Raw genomic sequence first — 23,918 nt, forward strand, 5'->3', positions numbered from 1 at the left:
TTTACTTTCTCAACCACTTTCCTATTGTTGCAGGCTTTGTGACAGGATCCTAGACCACTGTCTGATTCAATGCTCAAAAACAACTCCTGTATTTTCTTTCCATCTCTCAGATGGAGATGTTGTAAGTGCTCAAATGACTAATAGTAATTAAAAAACCCTTTTTTTTTTTTTTTTACAAACAACTTTAAAATAAAGGGTATTTAAATTAAAAAAAAGTATGAAAACGCTGTTAGTTATGCAACAGGAAATCACAGAACTGTTACCTTTTTCATACCCCACCCGGACAGAGGGTTTCACTGACTCCTCTGGCTCTGTGTCCCATGCAGCTGTTTTGGAAAGCTGGCCTTTCCCAGACCTATCCAGTAATCCAAGAACATGGCGACCAATTGTCTCCTCTATGGCCACAGTTGTCTTCACAACTTCTAAAAGAATCTTCATGAGTTTTTCATTAGCCTTCTGAAAAACATGCCTGCAGAACAGGAACTARTCAGTCCTTCAATTCTCCCCTGCTTAACAGCTGAGCTTTTTTTATGCCTTAGTGCAGTCACAGAAACAAATGCCTTCTGAATCAATAAAATCTATGTTTGTTTTGTAGACTAGAAGACTAAAAGACAAAAAACATACATARCCATTAAAATCACAATGCTAATACAAACTTGTTTTTTTTAAGAAAATATTTAAAATATCCAACTATTTATCAAAAACATGTTTTTAGAATTKATGTGTTCTTTTAAAACAGCTACATATTTGATTTTCATATAAACTTATTCAGTGACAATTAAAATAATTAAAAGCTCTTATSAAATAAAATAATTATCCTCCTACAAAAATGCAAATATGCATAAATATATACATGTATAATATTAATGTATGTAATCTATATTTGTGTATGAATTGCAAAGGTTTTGCTCATCCTATGTAGCATTATATAGTTAGGCTTAAAAAAAAAAAGAAGAAATTGTTTCATTTAAAATTAAATAAAATTAGAAACATAGTTACATAGAAATAAGTGTACCATTACAATGAACTCAATCAGAAGAAAGAAATATTAGAAATATTTAGAATTCTTACATGAGCAGTATTTTCTTAGTGTTAACAGTTTTATGTACCTTTCTTTCGAAAGAAGAGCTGACGATGTTTCTTCAGACTGTCTTCCTTCATCTTCTTCCTTAAATGTAAGTTCTCTTGTGCTGTCTTGGTTTTCACCTCCGCTCTGAGTAAGTTTTTGCAGAGGGATAGAAGACAAAATATACAGAAATCCTGTCATGCCAGAATCAACATAGTCTTCTGATACATAGTAGAATATGAAATTAAAAACTTCATTAGCTATGTTCCATTAATAGAACTTGTGCATGAAGTTACAAACCAAGAAAAGGCAATACCTACAAAAACTCCCACATGCATAAACAAAGAGAAAACATGAAACCCAAGGCAGGGCCTGTTAGGAGAACTTTGTTATGCTGAATAAACAGTCTTGAGCTTTCTGTTGGTGTTGCTATAGCAATATGAAAACAGGAGTTTACCTGAGCAAAGAGCTACATTAATAATCCCCACCTTCAAGCTGGTTTCTTTTGAAGTAATTAACTATGTCTACAGGCACCAGCTTTGGGTTCTTAAATCTACTCTGTTCAAGTAACATTCAACACCTATTTGCAAAATATAATGCAGCAGAAGAGTAGCAGACAAGAGGGATCTTACTGGCTTTATATGCCACAGCTGTGTGGAAAGTCAAAGTCCATATTTATTTACCTGTGTTTGCGTGCTGCTGTCTCGTAGTTCACAATACAACCGCTCTTTTCCCGGTGCAGGTTGTTGCTTTAATGATTCCAGCTCTTCCAAAAGCATTCGCTCTCGCTCCGTAACCAGGCTGTCAGTCTCCATTGAGACTTGCTGAAAAAAAAAAAAAGGAGAGAGAAAGAATTGTTACAGAAACACACACAATTTTTTAAGCYTCTCGGTATTAGTGACTCCTGTCACTTGTAATTTTTTCACATATTCTGCATAGTGAACATTCAGACCACTTTTTAAATTGTTATAACAACACTGAAAGCTTTCTTGAATAAAATGCAGCTATCAAATATTTTTGGTAGCTTATATCTATGACTTCCATACAACATATATAAACACAATGTTCACAATGGAAGGTTAGCTTCTAAATAGTACAGACGACAGTATGTAAGTTCTTTACATCATGCAGAAATAGGATAAAAGTAAATTCTTTGTATAAAAAGTACTCAGAGGTTTTCTTTTAGAAGGGCTAGAAGCATACACAGCTAAAAGCTGTGCCTATATAAATGCCTTATACAGTTCTTATGGCTTAACATCCTTGACATTGAAACAAAAAAGGAAAGCCACCAGCATAGCTCATATTTAATGGTTTTCATCAGGGTCAGAAGACTGTAAACTGACAGGCAAAGGGAAAAGGGTGGTATATACTGAAAGGAAAGACTGTCAGGATAAATGATAGAGAGAGGCTTTCAAAGAAGCTAACAGAAGCAGACACCTGATGCTGCTGGAGAAGAACAACTTCCAGGTCCCCAAAGACCAAACTGAGGCAGAAAAGAACCTGTTTTGAGTAAGGTCTTAACAATGCTCAAGAAACTGAAGGATAGCTTTACTCCATGATGAAATTTAGAATTAGAATTTGCTGATTAATATTTCCATGTGTATTTCTGTAACGTTACACTGAAATCAAGGCAGGGCAAAATGAGTTCTTCTGGATTTTGTGCCCTTTGCCTATCAAAGGAATAAATCCTTGAAAACAAGTTTGAAAATAGTATTTTTACTTTAAAGATTAACAATGAAGTTAAATTAATGAGTTCCATAACATACCTACCATACCATAGCCTWTATATATGTGTGAAATGGTAAGTTATAGTTTAAAATAGCAGAGAAACACACTAGTRTTTCACACGAAGCCACACTACTTCTGTGTCATTCCAGCATAGTAAGGACTTTGCCCTATCCAAGATAAAAAACAAAGCCAAAACATTTTGTTGCTACTTGGAATGATTTCACTGTGGGAAGTAGCACTGTTCTACTTGTTCTCTTTACTTCTACTACTCTACTTCAGACTTGAAGTGGGAATGAGGAAAARTGAGGTATTCTATGGCACTCCAAGCCATGGTTGCACGCATCATTGATGCAAATGCATGCCAGGCCTCATCCTATCTACAATGAGGCAGTTTACAGTGTATCTGAACTCACACTTCTGGCTGCTGGGCAGCACTGCAGTATTTCCCCTGCTTTAGAGCAGTCAAGACTGATCCATAGCTGACTGAACTTTGATTTTTAAAAAAGTCTTTTCAAAAATATATGTATATCTGGGTGCATATATACACAACTGCATGAGCATGCATTACGTATACGCGTATCTTGAAATAAAACCTTCCTTGTTAACTCTTTGTTAACCCATGTTTACATTGCCCCTCTTGTGTTGAACCCCATTTTACCTCAGCTAACTGCATTTTCAGACACTCAAGCTCTGCTAAGAGCTGGTCTTGATCTTCCTTCTGACGCTCCATTTGCTGCATGTGGCCTTGTCTCAGCAGCTCTGTGGCCTGCTGATGCTCCTGATACTGCCGCACCAGTTCCTGCCGCATGTCTTCCAAACGCTCCTCGTACAGCAGCAGCTGGCTGGAGGTTTCTGTGGCCTTCTCACCAAAGCACTGAAATATTGGAACCACTTTAGCATTTGATGTTCAAGAACATTTCCTACAAAATAATCTAATTACACATTTCCATTTTTTTCAAAAATTACAGCAGTATTACTAAAGCATTATCCTGTTGCCTGTGTGTCAGAAGGCCCAGGCTTTCACTTATTCCCRCTTGGAAGACAGAGCATCTTTCTGTTAACTGTGAATAGTGTTAAGTAATTCTTTTGAGCTAGCAGGGATCTCAACAGAATTATTTTTCAGTAAACATACATCTGTGTGAGTGAGCGACTGTGTGTGTGTGGTGTATGTGGAGTACAGCAGAAGTTTAAGATAACACTGCCACAGAAAGCAGGAACACAGCAGTTTATCCATTATCAAGACAACACAGGATCATAATATTTAACTGTTAGACAAGTTTGAAAGTGAGACTTTTGCCTCAGTGGCAAAATTAATGAAAAACAGAAGTATCAAACTGTGTCGTCAAAACTTATGGTTATTTTTTACCATATCTGACTTTTTTTTTCCATAAAAATGAAACAATCTGTCTCCCTATAATTTCTGTTATATTCCTTTCTCATTTATTAGCAAAATGCTATGACACTCAGATGGAACATAGGGGAAAAAAAAAAGACAGGTGTTTAAAGGRAAATATTTTAAGGGAAGTTATATCTTAGKTTTTTTTAATTTTATTTTATTATATTCAAGTGATATGTAAGCATACTGGAAACATTATTCAAATATGCTATATCACACCATATATATATTTTAACACTTACCAGAGCTTCTTCCACTGTAAGTTCTTTGACCTGAGGGAAAACCTGTTCAGAAATAACCATTTCACRTGCAGTCTCTCCTAACAAGTAACTGGGCCTGTTACTAGAATCCAGCTGCTCTCCAAGTGAAGAGCCATCAGGCTCTTCACTGAGTTCCTTGCAAAGTGATTTYGATTCTTCTTCATGCTTACTGCCCATTTTTGTTGCCTTTCTGAAAGGGCTGTCTGCTTCTTCTTTGTCTTGCTTTTTAGCTTCAAGATGCTTTCCCAGTTGATGAACAGTCTGTGTGTGTGTTTCCTCCTTCTGCCCAGTAATTCTTGACAGCTCAGTCTGTTGTGCAAATGCTACACTCATCGACACAATAACCTGAATAAAGAAGAAAATAATAAATCAGTGCCTGCTGTTGCTGAAGAATTTTCATTCCTTACCATCAGTAATACATGCTCTAAACTATGACTCTACCAATTTTTGCAGAAAGGAACAGTAAATTAAAAGAAAGAAGATAGCCAATCTCATCAACAGATGAATGATTTAATACATTCTATAAAATCTAATCTTACTTCTCATGTTTCACTGAAAGTCACCAGATCCAAACAGAAGTCATACATTTTATAAAATAYATAAAAACGCATAATAAAATATCATCAGAAAATATAATATGAAACTTTTATACACACCAGCTGTTGAGCCTACAGTAGCAAGAAATTTACTCTCTAGCATGCATGGTATCTGTTTTCTTTGAAGTTTCAAAGCAACATAACATCTGTGCTCACAGTGTTTCTCCTCAACTCCAAAATAAAAAAAAGCACCACCATCAACAAAAAAAAAGTGAGTTGATTATAAAMTATTGTGAAGAACTATAGAGATATGAAATTATGAGCACTATAAGCATGAGAATCTATCACACAACTAAAAAGCCTGAAATGTTTTACCAAAAAATTTATGAAGAGATTCTCATGTTCAGCATGAGAAAGGGAGAATTCCCATAAATAAATCAAACAGAAGTTATAGTATGGTATTACAACAGTCCAAATTGTTAGAAACAACAAAAAATAGTCACTTCTAAAGCATATTTTAAAACAACAAAATAAAAGTAATACCTTTGCTATTTCTTCTTCTAATCTTTCTTGGTACTGTTTTTCTAGCAGTTGAACAACATCCAGATCATTCTGCATTTCAATTTCATTAGCAAGCTGTAAGAAAAACAGGAAATCTCAAAAAAATCAAACAACAGTGTGTACTTTAAAAGCACATTATACCCCAGCTGCTTTATGATACCTCTGCAGACACTTCTGTTCTTTGCTGATGAAGATTTTCACCATGTTTTACTCTCCTGAAGGTTTCTTTTCGTTTTACTTGTGAATCTGAGGATCCACTAAAAAGACAGAAGGGAGGAAAAAATCAATGCTTCAAAATATTTTCCTTTGTTCATATATGAATATAATTTTTCAAAGAACAGCAATTATAAACATTTACTTCACAAAGTACCTTTGCCTACAGATGACTCTAATGCATCTGCCTTCCAGACACTTGAGTTTTCTATCAACATAACACTCCTTAACAGCAGTTTTGTAGACTTGACCTCAAAAATAACTAGTCTTTTAAAGCTACTTGAGAATCCTTTGTGCTCAGTAACGCTACAAAATTAAGATGAAGACTATAGGACCTGTTTGAATGGTAAGAATATGGGAAAAACTAAAAGGGCTTTACAGAGCAATAAATCCATTGTTTACATTTATTTAGATTCTTTTAAATTGTTGCTTTTCTGTAGATATTGACAATTCCTTGTATTGACTCATTAAGAAAAGGCATACACATGAAAATATTAAGAAAACCTTTATGATTCATTTTATAGTAGGATATATTTACGTTTTACATTTTGACATATTTAGGAATAATATAAGAAAAAAAGGTAACTCTTAATGGGACTTTTTTTGCTATACACCAGTAGTTTATTATCATAAATACTGTCAATCACCCTAAATCACAGATTGAGATTGGAAGAGACCTCTAGATATCATCTAGTCCAACTCACCTGCTCAAGCAGAGACACCTATATCAGATGCTTATTAAATATACATAAGATGAATTTTGGGCATTTTAGTTGAATAGCTGTTATGGATGAAATCAGAAAGCTAACATCTTTCAAAAAATGTTTAAGATATATAAAATAATTTCCAGAAATTTAAAAAAAAAAAAAAAAGGACTTGCAACTTGTCCTGATCAATACAAATTCTGTAGTATGCAGTGTCAAAAAAGGCATTTTGAAAATGCTTACAGTTTGTAATTTTTTTTTTTACAGCACATTCCTAAAGGATGAACTCAGGCAAATAAGAGCATGTGTCTATAGTGTCTGTCTTGAAGATGTGTAAACATTTGCAGAATCTGGACTGCTAATAGGAGAACAGATGAGCTAGTTACTGAACTTGTCACTTTCCATGCTTTCCAGAACTGTGATCAAACTGAGGAGAAGCATCATACTACAATATGCATGTTGCACATTTCATAATTCTAAATGTTGCACTCCTTAGTTTGCAACCTTTATGCCATTTCTTGGTAAGAGATTTAACATCTCTTGCAGCAACAAAACAACCCAAGAGTAGTATAAGAGTTTTTTCAAACTTTGAATTAAAACATACATAACATACATAATGGCTATTTGAAACACTTCTGTTTGTATCCAGTATGTGGTTTAGAACACTGTACCTTTCTCTGCTTTCTTTTAGCTGCTGCTGAAAATAGGACTGCAGGCGCTGCACTTCATGAGCATGTTTTTCTTCAAGCTGCGTTTTAAGTTTTTCTATCTCCCTCCAAAGGTATTCTTGAATCTTAGGATCTACATGCAAGTTATTTAACAAGGGAAGAAAGCAGAAAAGATTATCAATTATATTACTCTTGCTTTCCTCCACYCTCCCCAAGTTAACAGCAGTGATGTAACTGAATAATACTGTAGTTTTAAAAATTCTTTCAACATCTTATCAGTTATTTTCCCGTAGAAAATAATTCTGATCTAGTCTTCTCTCTTGCAAAATAAAATAAAATCTTCCTCTTCTGTTACTGGACATATGTAACTAACCATAGAAAACTGTACAGCATTAAATTAAAACTCCTTCAGGGAATATAATTTCAAAGTATTTTAGAGATTTAAGACAATCACTGTATCACATTGTAAAATCTATTAAAAAATCTCTCATGTGCTTCAGGTCACAATATAAGAAACTGTTTAAATTTAAAGTCACTGTCTTTCTCTATATAAATATATTGGAAAAACATATACATCTTTTTACCCATTAGTTCCTGTGAAGTGGTTTGCAGACATTCTTTTCTTGTCTCCAGACTATTAGTTTCCTGTTCTCTCCCCCACTCAGGTTCAGAAGATGACATCCATGGCTCTTTGACCTAAAAAAAAATCATCAAGTAAATACTTGACAACAAAAAGAGAATGTTTAACATTTTCATTAATGACCTGAACAAGTGCATCCTCCGCAGGTCTGCAGATGATGGRAAATTGGGCAGACTGACTGATACACCACATGGTTTAACTTTCAGCAGACCTCAGCAGTCTGGAGAAATGGGCATATAGCAGCCTCATGAGGGAAATGAGGGGTCCTGCACCTTTGAAGAAATAACCCYAAACACCAGCACGTGCTGGGGGCAAGCAGCTGGAAAGCAGCTTTGCAGGAAAAGATTTCGGATCCTGGAAAACAAGTTAAATATGGGCCAGCCAAGTGCCTTGGCTGCTTTAGGAAGAACAACTGCCAATAGGCTGAGGCAGAGGATCCTTCTCCTCTATCCAGCACGGTTGAGATTGCATCCAGAGAGCTGTGCCCAATCCTGGGTACCTCAGCATAAGATATGGACACTGGAGTCCAGTGAAGGGCCACAAACATGATTAAGGGACTGGAATCTCTCTCAAATGATGGAGAGAGACAAATTTTTTTTAAGCAGGAGAAAGCTTATTATTGATCTTATCAATATGTAAATACCTGATGGGGGAGTGAAGACGACAAAACCATATTCTTCTTAGTGATGCCCAGAGACAAGAGACAATATGTACTACTAAAATACAGGAACTCCCATGAAAACATGAGAAAAATATGGTCAATCACTGCCAACAGGCTGCTCACAGATGTTGTGGTGTCTCACTCCTTGCAGATATTCAAAACCTGACTAGATACAGTCCTAAGCAGCCTGTTTTAGCTAACCCTTCTCTCGTCTTCTTAATCATCAACTTCCTACACCACTCAACCAGGATACATAAATACTGATGTGAATGCTTTCTCTCCCTGATCCAGAAGGAATTCATGCAACAGAGAAAGTTTACAAGCACTTGTATTTTATAGGAGTTGCTATCAAAAGCTTACCTGTTTACAATCCTTCATCAAATGTGTCTGAAGCGCTGTCAGCCTGTTGTATTCTTCCTTTATCTTGTGCAGAAGAGCATTCATGTGTTCTTGCATAGCTAAATTACACAAAAAATACTTCTTCGTTAAAAGAAATTTATAAGCACTATACAGCATTTTTAATAAAATGAATTGTTCACAACTTTTTCACTCAAAAGTGAAAAATCATCAGATGATTGTAAGTGATATAACAATAGTTGCCAATTTGACATACTTGAAATCAACAATAGAGGCATAACCCCCGCCCCATATATATATGTTTTTCTACTGGTATGACAGTACAAGGCCATTACCCTGAGCTTGATCTCTGTGTGTTGGCAATTCTACATTCAATTTTTCTATCTCATCAGTAGGAATATGGAAGATATCCTGTTCCTTATCATCAAATTCTACAGCAGCTGAAGACGGTTCATTCTGATTATGATAYAGAAGCTGCATGGCAAAGCAAGATGAAGAAAAATTATTTATTAATGTACCAGTGACAGAGGAAATAGAAATAATTCTGTTATACAGATGATACATATAGAGAACACATTATACAATAAAGAAAAGGCATTTTGTGATATTATTTTCTGTAGACATAATGATTTAAATGTTCTGTTAAGTCATGAAGATATTAGAGAACCTTTAAAATTCCTGATAAAAGAAACAAGCATAGGGAAAACTTTCAGATAAAACAAAAATACGTATATTTCGCATGGACATTTAATTTGCCATTACCAAACGCTAAAATTTTGCAGAATAAGGCTTCCTTTATTAATTACTGCTGAATATATTGTAAATGTCTCACTCTGATTAGCTGCAATTTTACTTGGGGAAATATTTTCTACAGTGGAAATTCAGTTCTTTTTAGAGATTACTACTTACCTTGTTCTTAAGTTTTCAACGAATAGAAAAAAAAGGGGATGGCAGTAAAAATGCAAGGAAATAATAATCTCAGTGGCTCATGTTCATTGCTGCTAGGTGGCCATCAGAGTAACTACCATTTTTAGTGAGCAGACTAACAGGAAATTCATTCATTTGCTTTCTGAAGACATAATATTTACAAAGAAACTTGTCCTGCCCAGGGAACACAGTGACTCTTTGTCTAAACATTTTAGATTCAGACTCTACACTTGATTTAGAAGAATAAAATGATTTCTCCTCAAGCTTAACATGAAATTGTACAGTCAGGCACAGTTCACTCCGGCTCTGAAACAACTAATGCCAACCACTTGATTCAGCTGATACTGTCTGTGTCCTTTTCTACACTCCAGCTTATTGTCCCCTGTGCTGGCTCTGAAGTAAAACAGTTCTGGCATTCACATGGCCAAATGACACTGAAAAACTGGAAGCTGGCCCCAGCAAAAATAAATCCTATAGGAAATCTTAAAGATCAGATCACGGCTTATAATGAATAAGAACAGCTTGATTTATTCAAAATTTAATGAGTTAATTGTTGGTCAGAAAGAACATGTAAGGGCAAGAGATTACAAATGCTTTTGAGTCTATATAAAAAGAGATGTCAAAATAATATTCCTAGTGGCTCACATTAGGATACAGACTAATAATAAGGTTCAAATGTTGACCAGGATATTCACAGTTCCTGAAAAACACCAGATATAGGTATGTCGCTGGATTCCCAACTGTTTTAAGTCTTAGAAAGATAGTGTGCAACTAAGAAAGAAATGATTGTCTTACTGCAGAAATGAGGTGATGTCCTTTGGCTCAATGAGTGTGTGACATCAGACCACTATATAATCAAGAACTTATGGCCAGAGACATACACAAAGGTAAAAATACTTTAGAACTAGCAGACTAGTTGTAAGGCTGAAGAATTGTCTGGACAAGGATATAAAACAAACAAATAACCAAACCTTTGAAAACATAATTTGGAAGATCAGATTCTACGCAAAGAGAAAGGATGGTGTGGAAAAGCAGAATGACTCACCAGACACATAATTTTTCATTTACAGTTCTTCAAAAGTTTCACTTAAAAAGGGCTTTTTGCTAAGTCTTACCTGAGTGAGCCTAGAACATTCCTCAGATACTGCTTCACTTAGCTTTTCTATAAGTCTTTGTGTGGATTTGACTTCATCATCTATGAATACAAATCATTCATATTATTTTTAATGCTATATGCACAACACTTTTCCCATAGATTACAAGGTGTAGTTTCCTGTCTCACTGAAGTCAACTCCTCAGATTTTAGGAGGGCATACATCCTTTTTGTTTCATCTCAAAGATATATTCAATTATTATGGTAAAATTGTGTGCTCGAGAGGAATAAGGTATAAGAAAAGCATTCACATGCCAGTGAGCTCTGGAAAGATCTAATTTTCATCCAACATTCTGGAGGGCCAGAAAATTCTTATGACAAGAAAAAAATGCAGAAGGGCAGACCAAAAGCAGACCAAAAAAATATGGACCAAAAAGCAGTATGATAACATAAAAGCTCACAAAGGCAGAAAAGCACAGAACAATACTCTTGAAAGTGGTAGCAAAGAAGCTTATTTAATGTGGACAGAAGCCAGTGTTGGAATTCAGGAAACAGAGAATGAAACAAGACCACAGATATTTTGCTGTTAGATCTGCCTAGTATTTTGTAAGGAATATATCTATTATACTGCTCTTTACAATTAATTGACCTGATACAAATAACAAAACATGAGTTCTGCTACTCTTTCCTTCCTAAAGTAACCACAGTAATAGAGTACCTATAGTATGGAAGTAGCCATGAATAAAGGTTCTTTAAAAATAGCTTGTTATAACCTACATATGCCTTCTCCCCAAGTGCTTGTGCTTATTTTCTTTTGAAGACACTATCTACTTTTCACATCAAGAGCTTTACTTTTATAGTTTTTGGCAAGTTACCTGCATGTTGAATTTGCAAGGTCTGGAGCTCYAGCTGATGCATTTTTTTAAGATCATTCATCTCTTGTTGATGACTTTGTGCAAGTTCCTCCTTAAGACTGCAAAGCGCAGTCTCCTTCTCTGCCTTCATGGATTCACGAACCTGGTCGACATGAGTGGAATAAACCAGGGACAGGCAGATGCGCTGCGCTTCCATCTGCAGCTGTAAATCAGTCTTGGAATAGAAACACACATTTTATGAAGGGTTAGAGAAAAGAAAAGGACACTCAACTTCACTCATTTTCAAAATTAATAAWAAATGCATGCAACAAAATACTACAAATGTGGCATATAAAAAATACATAAATACAAATATTCATGTGAGAAACTTGAATTATAAAATATTTGTTGAGGGTTCTTCAGTTTAAAATAAAAAACAAACTAAAATCCAGTATCAAAACTCAAAATATGCTTTCTTCAGTGAACTGAACAGTGGAGAGAGCTAAAACTATGGGCACCAATGGGGTCACAGGTCGCTAGGCTAATTAGATCCATCTATGAATATGGACAAATTAAAACAAAAATCACAATAATACCACACACACACAAAAAAAGATCATTTATACACAGTAATCACAAGGTGGACGGAGGCCAATCTCTAAGTATTTAGGGACAGCCAGGTTTAAAGTAAGAGGCAAGACATATTTTGCAGCAATAAAAAACACTGAATTTTACTTCTAATGAAGAGAGAGTTGCAACTAATGAAGCAAGAAGAAAAAAATGCRCTGTATGTACAGACCAAAAGACTACTGTTAGCAGACCTGAATAAGCCTTAATTCATAACCAATGCTTGCAGTTCTACTCTGCACCTTTGAGGATGTTATTGCCAAAGGAAACATGTTCAGGRTTAGTTAATACTGAGATAATGTAAAGTCCAAGTTTTAGGCACTTTTGGACCACTATGGTTTTACTTCCTTCAGAAGGCAATCACAGGACCCTTATCACATTGTTATAAATAGATATATTAGACAATTAGGAGCATTTTTGTATAATCTCACAGCTGTTTCCAATATAGCTTTTACTCCTTAGAAAATGAATAGACTACAGGACAACATAAATTTAGGCAATGCTGGTGCTAGTTCATTCCTGGGAGGATTTTTATAATTTGAAATACATATAAAATAGTAAAAGAGTGGCTTACATCTATTTTTACAAAACCAACAACAACAACAACAACAACAACAACAACACACACCATCACCAAAACATCACTTAATTGTGTGTGTTCTGTAGCATACTCTTCAATTGTATGACTGTATATAAATTCAAATTAAGAGTTCTGATTCTAGCACTTCTTTATATACACCAATAATTCAACACCTAGTTAATCACAGACAAAAGTGTGAACCTTTTCTAATTAAGATAAACATTCTACCAAAATGTGAAGTGCTAGGCCTTCTCCTCCCCACTTTTGTTGTTGTTGCTGTTTTAATTAACTGTACTAGCATATTTTTTACAATGAAAAACAGCATCCTTGCTATTGGCTATAACTGTAATGACTGGCTAATATACTAATATAATATGTAATATACTGGCTATGGTTATAATCCTCAGCAGTCTTGTTGCCACTTCCACCTAGCAGCCCCACTCACCTGAGCATGCACACATGCTCCAAAACAGCTAAGTGGTCAAATATTCCACAGATGTCTACATATGTGGCTCCATACAAGTTTTCACAGCTTTATACAACATACCTGTTCTGACTTGAGTGTATCCACTTGCTGCTGGAGCTGATTATTTTCACATTGTGCACCTGCCCCTGACAATGTTTTGCTGGTCGGTCCATCTGTCACCTCATGCAAATGTTCTACCAGAGGCTGTTCTGCTTTCAGCAAAGGCTGAACTTCTTTCCCTTTTGCTGTGTGATGACTGAAAGCTTTATCTGAGCGGGGATTGCCTGATACATTTACTGCTTCATCAGCTTTATTGCTTGGGCTGGATGTGGTATTTCTACCTTCAGGTGCTGCATTAGCAGCCTTCAGAGCTTTTCCTTTAGAGCATTTTGCCTTACGTCCAGTAGCACCAGTAAATCCTTTCCGAGTGTGACTGATTGTGGCTTCCAGTTCTTTACATTTTGCTAAAACTTGTTCTTTCTCATGTTTTAGGGATTTAACTTTTTCATTTAATCGACAAATTTCACTGTGCTTTGACTTCAGCTGTTCAGAAAGCTCCGAAAGTCTCAGGGATAACTCCAGCTTCTCACGCTGAACCACCTCAAGCTTTTCCATAAGCTCTGTTGCATCTTTCTCAACAACTTCCCGAACTTCAAATGTGTCTGCCCTATTTTCTTTACTATCTTCCAAACTAGAAGCTTGGGTTTTAAATAAAACTGGTCTATTGCTTTGCAAGCGTTGAACTTCTTCAGTCAGAGTTTTGAGTTTGATTTTATACTCAACTTCCTGCTTGTTCTTGTTCTCTTCTAAATCAGCTTTTGTCTTCTGCAGGCTGGCACACTCTTTCTGCAGCTCTTTACATTTAGCTTCAAGGTTTTTCTCAGTAAACAAGAAGGCATTTTTCTGCCTTTCAAACTCCTCTTTGAGTTGACTGTTTTGTTTTATAAGCTGCTCATTTGTGTTAATCACCTCTTCTATTCTTTCTTGTAAGACGAGATTTTCTGACTTGGAACTAACAGCATCTTTGAAAATGCTGTTTTCTTCAGAGTTAACCATCATATGTTTTAATTTATCTTCCAGAGTTTTGTTTTCACCTTTAAGAAGGTTATTTAGTGCTGCAAGTTCTGAACATCTTTCTTGAAGGCTATCTTCTCTCTCCTGCATTTGTTTCTGCATCAACTGAGTTTTACGCTGCAACTCTTGAACTTCTTGTTCAAGGGTACCTTTTTCTTTTTCTTCTTGCCTAAGTACTTCAATCTCCTTCTGCAGTTCATGAATCTGAAGAGTCATTTCTTCAGATTTAGAATTTACRATAGACTGCTGTAAATCTTTTAGCTTTGAAATCTCTAATATCAAATGATTTTGCTCTGTGATTAAGTTGTCCTTTTCAAACTGAATGGCCTCTATCTTTTGAGTCATTTCATTCCRTACCCCATCTAACTGCTGTTTATACTGTATATTCAAGTTATCTTTCAGGCTTTCCAGGCTTACCATGTGCTCTTTTTGCAAGTCTTCTCTAAGTCTGGACAGCTCTTCTTCGTGACTAAAGAGAAGCTGTGTCCTCAGTCTCTCTAATTCAGCTTCTTGAGACTCAGCCATCCTGTCCAAAACTGCATCCTTCTCCCTTTCTAGCATTTCAAGTTTTATTTTGTAATTTGTGACTTCTGCTTCATGTTTTAATTCTAATTCCTTCCTCAATTCAGAAGCAGAAGCAAGTTGAGTTTTTAAGTCCTCAATGACAAAATCRTATTTTTCAGCTTCATTTAATCTACATTCCATATCCATTATAGTTTGCTTGGCTCTCTGGACTTGATCCCTGGAAAAATTCAATTCTTGGAGAAGATCTTCCATTTTAGTATGCTGAAGAGACATCTGTTGTGACAATTCTTGCTTTATTTTTTCCTTCTCATTATCAGCATCTTGCAATTTCACATTCAATTCCTTAATTTTAATATTCATTAAATGTATTTGATCTTTATTAACACTGTCATCTGAACACAAACTTGATATTTTTTCCAGTTCTACTTTTTGTTGAGAAAGACGTTCTATTTCTATGGAATGTTGCTTAATTAATTCCTGCTTCATTTGTACAATCTGTTGGCCATGCATTTCGTCTAATTCAGCCTGAAGTTGTGCCAGTCTCCGCTGCGTTTCCAGCTCCATCCTTTGCACAATGTCACTTTCAAACTGACTGTCTTTGTAACATCGTTTCTGCAGCTCTTCCACAGTTCCCATTAATTGTTTTATCTCATCAGAACATTGTCTTTCTTTCTGTTTGTAGGTGGTAAGTTCAACTCTCATATTATTTATCTCCTGCGTCTTTACTAAATTCTGTTCTTTTAATTCTTCAAGGGATTTGGTGGCATCTGATAATTTTTCCATAAGCTGAGATGAATTTCTTTCCTCGTCTCCAAGTTTTGCTTCYAGCTCTTCAATTAAAGCTTCTTTTTCTTTCAGTTTACTTGAATCTTCTTCTTCATTTTTGTGTTTTCCCTTTAAAAATAAGCAAAGACACATTCTTATTTTTAGTTCATTATTTGAATGTATTAGAATATTATATACTTACCTATTTAAACAAGATGCCTTTCTTTAAAACATACAGGCCATTTATAAAAACAAATCTAAGTTATTTGTTGCTTACTTTGGAACTTTTTGATACATTTGGGATAAGTGAAAATCCAAAAAAAGAGAGGGGAAAAAAAGGTTTCTTTTACTGATGGGCTCTGATACTGAAAAACATTTARTGAAATTACCTGAAAACTTTGCTTTATGTCACTTTTAATGACATACAATTCCCCGTGCCCTTTTTTTTTTTAGGGCTACTTCAAGATGTTTTCCATGAAGGGAAATACTCGCTGAGTAGTGACAGCACTCTTTCCTTAAGAGAGAAAGGACTGAGGGATTGCTTAAGCAAATTCTGATAGGCTGATATTTAATAAAGGCATCCTCATTCCACAGTTGTATTTAGYATACTATACACTTCGTTCCTTGAGTAATTCTGCAATACTTGTAATCATGATATACAATATTGACATAAGCAGCTCAGCTCCAAACTAGGTACATACGTGTTAGTGTATTAAATACAACAGATATATTTAAAATACAAATAAATAAATAAAATTATGCAGTACATGCAAAACACCAATCACCACTGCTTTACTCCTTAAGTTTCAAAGAAATTACAAAAATTTTGAAAGAACAAAAGTTTAGGAAAAGAGACTTTTCTAGTACGAAATGTACCATTTCATATGTTGTGACTTTGTCCTGAAGATGTCTACTCTGTGCTTCCAATTCTTCATTCTTTTTCTGATAATTCTTCAGCAGGCATTCTTGTTCTTCTAGCTGTTGCTGATGTGAAAGGATCTGCTGTTTAGCTTGCAATAAATCAGCAGCTGTGCAACTATGGCTGGAATTCCTTAGAGCTTCACTTGCCTGTAGCTTGTATATTTAAAAAAAAAAAAAAAAAAAAAAGTAAAAATACATCACTTTCAGAAACAGCTTGTACCACAGAAAGAGACAGTTGTGATCTCTACCTTCTTGTTCCATATTAAGAACGCAAAGTCTATTAGAAAGGCTTAGTAGCTCTTTCAGAAGCATCAGAAATAGGTTCATCTTGTTGGAAAATCCACCCAAYAGAAAATATTTTGCATTAAACCTTTTATGATCATCTAGTACATGGAAGCAGGGTCTCAGAAAAATCTCAAAGCTTTAAAATGAACTAGCTGTAATTACTGTCCCTGAAATGAACATTCATCATGCTATAGATTCACTCATAGATTCATTCATAGATGCTATAAGGCATCTATAACACAAAATCACCTCATAATCTCAGAAAAAAAAGCCCATAAAAGCTGTATGAAGTAATTAAACAGCACAAAATACTAAAATACTGAATGAGAACAAGCTGCAGTCACATAAAATACAAGTCTCCATGGTATCTGGAGCATCAGTGCTTTTTCAAACATTGATGAAACTTSATTTTGTTGTTAAATTACTGTTTAATAATACCACAAAAATACCACAAGAAGCAAAGTTTATCCAAAAATCTAGAAGTGGAACATGAAATAGTGGCCCAGAAAACCGAATGTCTATTTTGACTGCAAAGAGAACAGGATGGATTTCACCCCAACCTTTCACAACAGTAATTACACACAAACTTTCTTCCTCCTCCCAAAACAACTGGCATCATCTAGTATTTATCAGCAGCTGTATACTTTCCCATATATTTTCTTACCCATATACTACAAAGAAAACATTTTTTTTAATAATTTAAAATGATGTAGTACAAGAAACTAGGTGCTTTAATGATAAATGTAGGAGAATTGACTCCAGATCTATACCAAGGTACCAACTATTCAAAAACACATCAAATTGTGTATTTCTACACAAGATAATCATTGAGGACCCTCAGAAGTGCCCTGAGGTTTCAAGCCTGAAAAAATACTGCTGGCATTATGACTTACATGCTGAAATTGAATTTGCAATTTTTGACTTTGTTCAGTAAGCTCTAAAAATTCCCTCATAGTTTCATCCTTTTCTTTCCGGGCCTGTTGTAGATTAGTAGTGAGCTGGGTGATAATGTCATCTCTTTTTTTGATAGCAGCTTCAAATTCTTGCAGCTATGAAAGAAAATGAAATGAAATGCAAACTCTTAGTGAGCATCAAAACTACAGGCAGAAAATCTTATTAATTTATTCCAGCTAAGTATCTTGCCMACCCTCTCCTGTATTCAAAAGACTTTACACAAATCTGTTGGAGCATTTATGTTTTTACAAGTTGTTTTTACAGATCTTTTTTTATATCATTGAACAATGTATGAGCTCTCTGTAACATATACTTATTAAAACACAATAGGAATGTTGAATTTGCACAATACAGAATTTGTACTTAGAACTAAAAAGCACAGCCATATAAACAAACCAGCATAAAACAAGACAGGGTTTCTACTTACAGTACACTTACAGTTGCTCTGTGGCAATTACCAATAACCACAGACTTCTCTGACAATAAATGCAAGTTATGTCACTCTCGCTGAAAGTGGGATAAAAAGCACTCATTGTACTAAAAACATATAAGTAGCTAACCTAGTACCTTGCTCTGTGAATCCAATAAATTCTCTCTGAAAAACTGCATGAGAAAAGTTCAAACTGCAAGAGCAGTAGAGTGTRCTTATTTTGATGAATCTCATTTTATAATAAGGAAAAAAATGATTAAAAAACAGAAAAAAATCCTTTGCACTTGTGTTAGTTTTTGTACAAATTTCATACAATTACATTCAGGCAAGCAGAAATCCCACAACTTTATTTGGGATTATACTTCATATGAAATAAAAGCATTATTTACTTTAAATATTGTTGATTTGAACTCATTCTCATTAAGGACTAGAAAAAAATTCAAAAAACACAATGTTTCCACATATGATGTGTTCCTCGAATCATTAATCATCTTCTGTAACTATATTCCGGAGTAACTTCTGCAACGTACAAGCTGTATTATTTAGAGTGTCCCTAAAAAAGAAATTTCTCCAGGTTAYATGCTGACTCTCGAAGTAAAATTATAATGCTTCCCCATAAAGATTATTCTTTTACTGAACAGGAATATTATTCAGTACTGTATACATTTATATGTATTAAAAGGCATTTTAAACAAGCCAAACTATGCAAGGAATTTGAGGAAATTAAAGTTCTTTTTAGAACACCAAAATTATTTCCCATTTAAAAAAAATCTAGTATCTAGTAGAAAGAAAATAAATTACTAGATGCTTGTATTAACAAAAATACAGCAACAGATTAGACACTTAAGTGCACCAAACCTTTCCTCTTGCCTCTATTCAACGAAATTAAATAAGTAGATTTATCTGTTCAAATACATACATTATTGTATCATCATTATCAGCTTTTCAAATCAGTCTTTTTCTGTGACAAACCAGCACTCACTTTCAGCACCTCTCTCCCTTACAAAACTTTTGATTCGTCTGAAAAATAAACCATATGTACTTCTCAAAGTAAATGTCCTGTACTATAAACATATAAAATATATGCAACTAAGAATTATTTAAAACATTATGACACCACAGTTTATCTTAATACTATTTTCATTTATTTTTAAAATAGCATTCATAGCAGTTTAAATACCAAATTTGTTTACTTTTAGCTTTTTCAGAAAAAAATTAGTCATGACTGTGATAGAATTATAGTTATATTCTTTATTATGCTACAACTATTTTGTTCAGCATGAACAACAGAAGATTCAGTAATGAGAAGCTAAGATTGACTTAAAATGCAACGCTAGGGATGCATCAATAGACAAAGCAATGATAAAGCGTTTTATGCTCCAGAACAACTACTTAAAGGTCACTCTGGTGTGGCAGAATACATAACATCCATTTTCACAGACAAAATAAAAATGAAATCACCAAAAAAAGAAAAGTATTCATGTTAAGTATTAATGAAGGTGAAAATGAATGAACTTAAAACAATGTTCCTTGCAAACAATTGTATCTTGCAAAACAAAGAAAAACGCACAGTGATGTGGCCTGAATCCAAATTACAGCAAAGAAGATGAGCAAGACACGAAGCATAATAAGGAACTGAACTCGAGCTTCGTAGCATCTGCTTATACTAGAAAAAAAAATTTTTTWAAATTATTCTATACTTTAAAACCTAACCACATATTGAAGTGGTATTTCTAATAAAATAAAAAACCAAACCAACAAACTAATAAAAGCTTTTCTGCAATCATAAATTATTAAAACCTCCCCACTTAGTTGCCTGTGATTTCAGACTGTGGAGCCTGATGTGTAAATACTGCTTTGATTCATGGACCAACTTAGTAATTTCTTTTTTTATGAAGTAAAAGCTGATTCTGTTTCATTTCTGAGGCACAAGGTTTTAAAGATGTGCAGTCTTTGCACACTTGGAGAAGAATCTGCACTTTCTTGAAGAAAATTATTTTTCCATTCCTGATTAGAATAAATTCACTGCAATGAAGCCTGAAATTTAGTCACAAAACAAAATGACACACATGGGAAGTACAGAGCTCATGGTAGTGATTAAAAGAGATCATGTATAATGGTATAATTCTKTATGTGTAATTCTGTATATTCACACACTGACTGCATTCTGAACAGCTTCCATTAAGTGAAAACAATTTCTGGCGCTTTTTCCACGTAACCGAGTAGCAAGCAGAAAGCAACATAAGGTAATTTATACCTGTTGCAAACCTTCTGTACCATATGCTGCCCTCATTTCTTCTATCTCTCTGCTTAGCTCTTCAATCTCTTGCTGTTTCCCAGCCAATTCATTCTCCATCACCTCTAGCTGCGTCTGWGTGTGCTGCATTCCATGCTCTGAACAAATTTCTCCAAATTCTTCTTCCTAAATCAATCCAAGTTCCTTAGCATCCCATTTTTTTTTTTTAGATTTTATCAAGATGAGTAAACTCAAATATCAAAATCTGAATCAAYTGCCACATTATAGCATTAGCATACAATGCACCATCAGAGATCTTATTGCTATGGTAACCTCCTTTGTTAGTATAATCCACACCTCAAAAGCACCGATCTAAAGCGTTTGTGCAAGTTCTGCTTTGTAACATCAGCCTTAATAGAAATAGTAAAATGTTTGGGAATTCAAGCTTCAAGAGACASTATATTAGTATATAATAAGCAATGCGGATGCAGAACRTAGCATGCAAAATACGGTATTAGTCAGCCAGGTAGTTTCTGTTYMGAACAAAATGCTTAAGGTTTTTAGTATTCACCATTAGTGTTCAATATTAAGGTATTTAGTATTCACCCCCCGAGTTATGATTGAATTTGCAATACCATACCCTGATTAGGCCTGTAGGTATAGCTGTTCTTGTCACAAAACTGCAACCATTTACCTGTACAAAGACAATTTCTAAATATATTATTATTTAGAATAAAGCCTGATTTCTACTTTCTGCTCATTTGAATGCTATGTGATGCTTTCTGTAGACTTATGGGTCTTTTTATGCCACAAAAAAATATTTCTTTTGAAGTACAAAATAGTTTTACATAGAATAACTTGTATCAAAGTAACCTAGGTAAAAGGTTTAAAAAATACAAATTACAAAAGCAGACTATGTGATAAAACTAAAAAATATTAGGAATTATACATCTGCAGGAAACAAAGGAATTCAGATTTCAAGGTTATGCAAAGCTTTATACCTTAGATGATTAAAATGTTGTACTGCATTTAATCAATTTAATAAAATTTGTTTAATTCTATATATTACTAAGCAAAGTTAAGCTTTTTAAAAAGATATTCATATACTCTAAGATTTATTGGAGTTTAGACATCAAATTCTACAGTGAATGAAAGGCAATACCATAGAATCTCATGGAAGGAATTTAAAGGAAGTTCTTAAAGTGAAAAAGGCAAAAAATAGACATTTAAAATAAGATACTTGAAAAAAAATCCCATTTCTTCTTTCACTCACCTAATGCTGCAACCCCTTCCAAAAGAATTTTGATTCTATAGACTATTTACACCAACATTGACCACTTTCTAAAATGTAAGCACAAGCYTAAGTACTAGTTGTAGCTAAAAATAAAAAGTCAGAGACAAAAAAGATAATAATAATAATAACAATAATAATAATAATAATCTCCTGAGTCTACGGCATAACATACACATGGGCTTTTTAAAATGAGAAAGCAAGAACAGTTTGTATCTCTCCTCCAAGCTCTTTATCATTATCAGTCAAAAATTATTTAGTCAAAATTATTTATTTGACTTTAATTTTTAAATTTAAATTATTCAAATTTATTTATTATTATTTAAATTTAATTATTTGACTATTATTTAGTCAAAAATAATCCTGGAGATAGAAAGACATCATGGTATTTTAAACTGAAGTCTTCTACATGAAGGGGAAAAAAATATTGTCCAGGAACCTGCTATAGACTAGACCAGGGCTTTTTACAAAKGGCTTTCCTGTCTGAGCAAATCAATAAGTTCCCCCACATGGAAGCATACTGTCATAAATGGGATCAATACTCATCGAGCTTGTGCTGAACAATGAATACACCTGCTATAGAGCCGAATTTGCTCTTTCACTTCCAGGCTTCCCCACATGGAAAGGGAGACAACACTGAGAGATCAATATTCTATTTTAGAAAGAAGAAAATTGCATTAATTTAATCAAGAGAACTCACAGAGGCACTGTACATGTATGTATGTACGTGTACGTATTGCCCTCTTGCTGGCTCTACGTTCAGCCATCCATGCAGTGCCTGGCACCAAGGGGTTACTCAGATGTTGGCTCTTACCCCAATTAATAAGACCAGAAGTTTAATAAAAACTCTACTGTGAAATGATTCTTTGCCTTTTTTTTTCTTTTAAACTCTCATTTTACTGAGGTTTAATCAATAAACAAAGAGGTAGTGTATGATTCCTGTATCCACCACGCTGGACACACTTCTGTGTGCACCAACTGAATTCCCTTAGATTAGATGCATTAGAACAAGAGCTACTGGGGAACATAAAAGCCTTATCTCACCAGATAGTCCAGATCCTTCAGCACATCAAATTTCTAAAAAAAATAGCCCTTTTCCTTATAGAAGGAATTTTGTGATACTTGCTCAAAGCAACTGTCTGGAAATGTGGAAACCAGCCTTCATCTGGGCAGGAACCCAGCTCTTTGATATCAATGTATCAGAGACAGATGACAGTGTCTGAAGGCTAGCTTTGAAATACCCAATTTTAAAATTAATTGTACCTTTGTTAATGTGTAATACTTAAAGATTAGACAACAACATAGTATTGACAGGTGTCTGTACGAGGTTCCATGATTTTTCTCCTGGTCCAGTGTTTTGCCTGTAGAGAGCTCTCCTGCAAGTCCATAAATCTGACTGTTGTAGAATCTTCTAATTTCTTCTTTTAGAGCCTTGCAATTCACCTTTAACGCTGAAACATCCTTATGCCTTAACAATATGCATAGATGCCTCGGCATACAATTAAATATTTACGGAAACAATCAAGTCAGAAAGTATTTTAAGATAACGGAWAGAACAGGTAACAAGAGGTCAGGATATAACTGCATAAATGAACAACCACAAGGCAAAGAGAAATGCAATTTTATGACATATTCACTACTTGGGAGTGACTAGGTGAACAGAAGATATAACTGAAGGCTATGAAGTCTCTTACAGGAAGTTCTAACTTTCTGACTTTTCTTCCTTCATTTTCCCAGTAATTCACAGAAATATTTACTAACATAAAATATATTTTAGTATGCTTTCTTTCTAAAAACAAAAACCTCTATCTAAAAACAAAGGTAGAGTTTATATTACTTCAATAAATATATACCTTAAAGACAAGTGGAAGCTTTAAGTTTCTTCCAAGAAAGTACAAGGAAAACCAACTTGTACCACTAAATTAAGGCAGTGATTCACAGCAATTGCCACCAGAGGTCAGACTTAAATTTATCAAATTATGGCACTTTTCTACTGAGTAAGGTTCTTTTTTCTTTTTTTCATTTAATGGTTGGTTTGAAAAACCTGAAATTGTATTTCAGAAATAGCAGTAAAAATGTGTCTAACTATAATATATACAA

At 34.4% G+C, this 23,918-nt stretch overlaps 1 protein-coding gene across 1 annotated transcript in view; it reads right to left on the reverse strand.

Annotated features, from left to right (window-relative positions):
* The window catches only part of AKAP9 (A-kinase anchoring protein 9), an 82,165-nt gene that overhangs the window by 44,105 nt on the left and 14,142 nt on the right, over nucleotides 1-23,918 (reverse strand). Inside the window, exons 3-19 of the mRNA XM_026039366.1 lie at nucleotides 20,549-20,713; nucleotides 17,801-17,956; nucleotides 16,578-16,775; nucleotides 13,419-15,830; nucleotides 11,686-11,899; nucleotides 10,833-10,912; nucleotides 9,126-9,264; nucleotides 8,794-8,891; nucleotides 7,717-7,828; nucleotides 7,136-7,265; nucleotides 5,708-5,804; nucleotides 5,530-5,622; nucleotides 4,433-4,795; nucleotides 3,453-3,668; nucleotides 1,750-1,890; nucleotides 1,110-1,213; nucleotides 264-469 (exon numbers count right to left, since the gene is read on the reverse strand). Of these exons, the coding sequence (XP_025895151.1) occupies nucleotides 264-469; nucleotides 1,110-1,213; nucleotides 1,750-1,890; nucleotides 3,453-3,668; nucleotides 4,433-4,795; nucleotides 5,530-5,622; nucleotides 5,708-5,804; nucleotides 7,136-7,265; nucleotides 7,717-7,828; nucleotides 8,794-8,891; nucleotides 9,126-9,264; nucleotides 10,833-10,912; nucleotides 11,686-11,899; nucleotides 13,419-15,830; nucleotides 16,578-16,775; nucleotides 17,801-17,956; nucleotides 20,549-20,677 (4,888 nt within the window). The 5' untranslated portion in view covers nucleotides 20,678-20,713. The remainder of the gene's footprint in view (nucleotides 1-263; nucleotides 470-1,109; nucleotides 1,214-1,749; nucleotides 1,891-3,452; nucleotides 3,669-4,432; nucleotides 4,796-5,529; nucleotides 5,623-5,707; nucleotides 5,805-7,135; nucleotides 7,266-7,716; nucleotides 7,829-8,793; nucleotides 8,892-9,125; nucleotides 9,265-10,832; nucleotides 10,913-11,685; nucleotides 11,900-13,418; nucleotides 15,831-16,577; nucleotides 16,776-17,800; nucleotides 17,957-20,548; nucleotides 20,714-23,918) is intronic.

Source organism: Nothoprocta perdicaria, unplaced genomic scaffold, assembly GCF_003342845.1.
Source record: "Nothoprocta perdicaria isolate Ctin4 unplaced genomic scaffold, notPer1 scaffold_23, whole genome shotgun sequence".
NCBI classification, from domain to species: domain Eukaryota; kingdom Metazoa; phylum Chordata; class Aves; order Tinamiformes; family Tinamidae; genus Nothoprocta; species Nothoprocta perdicaria.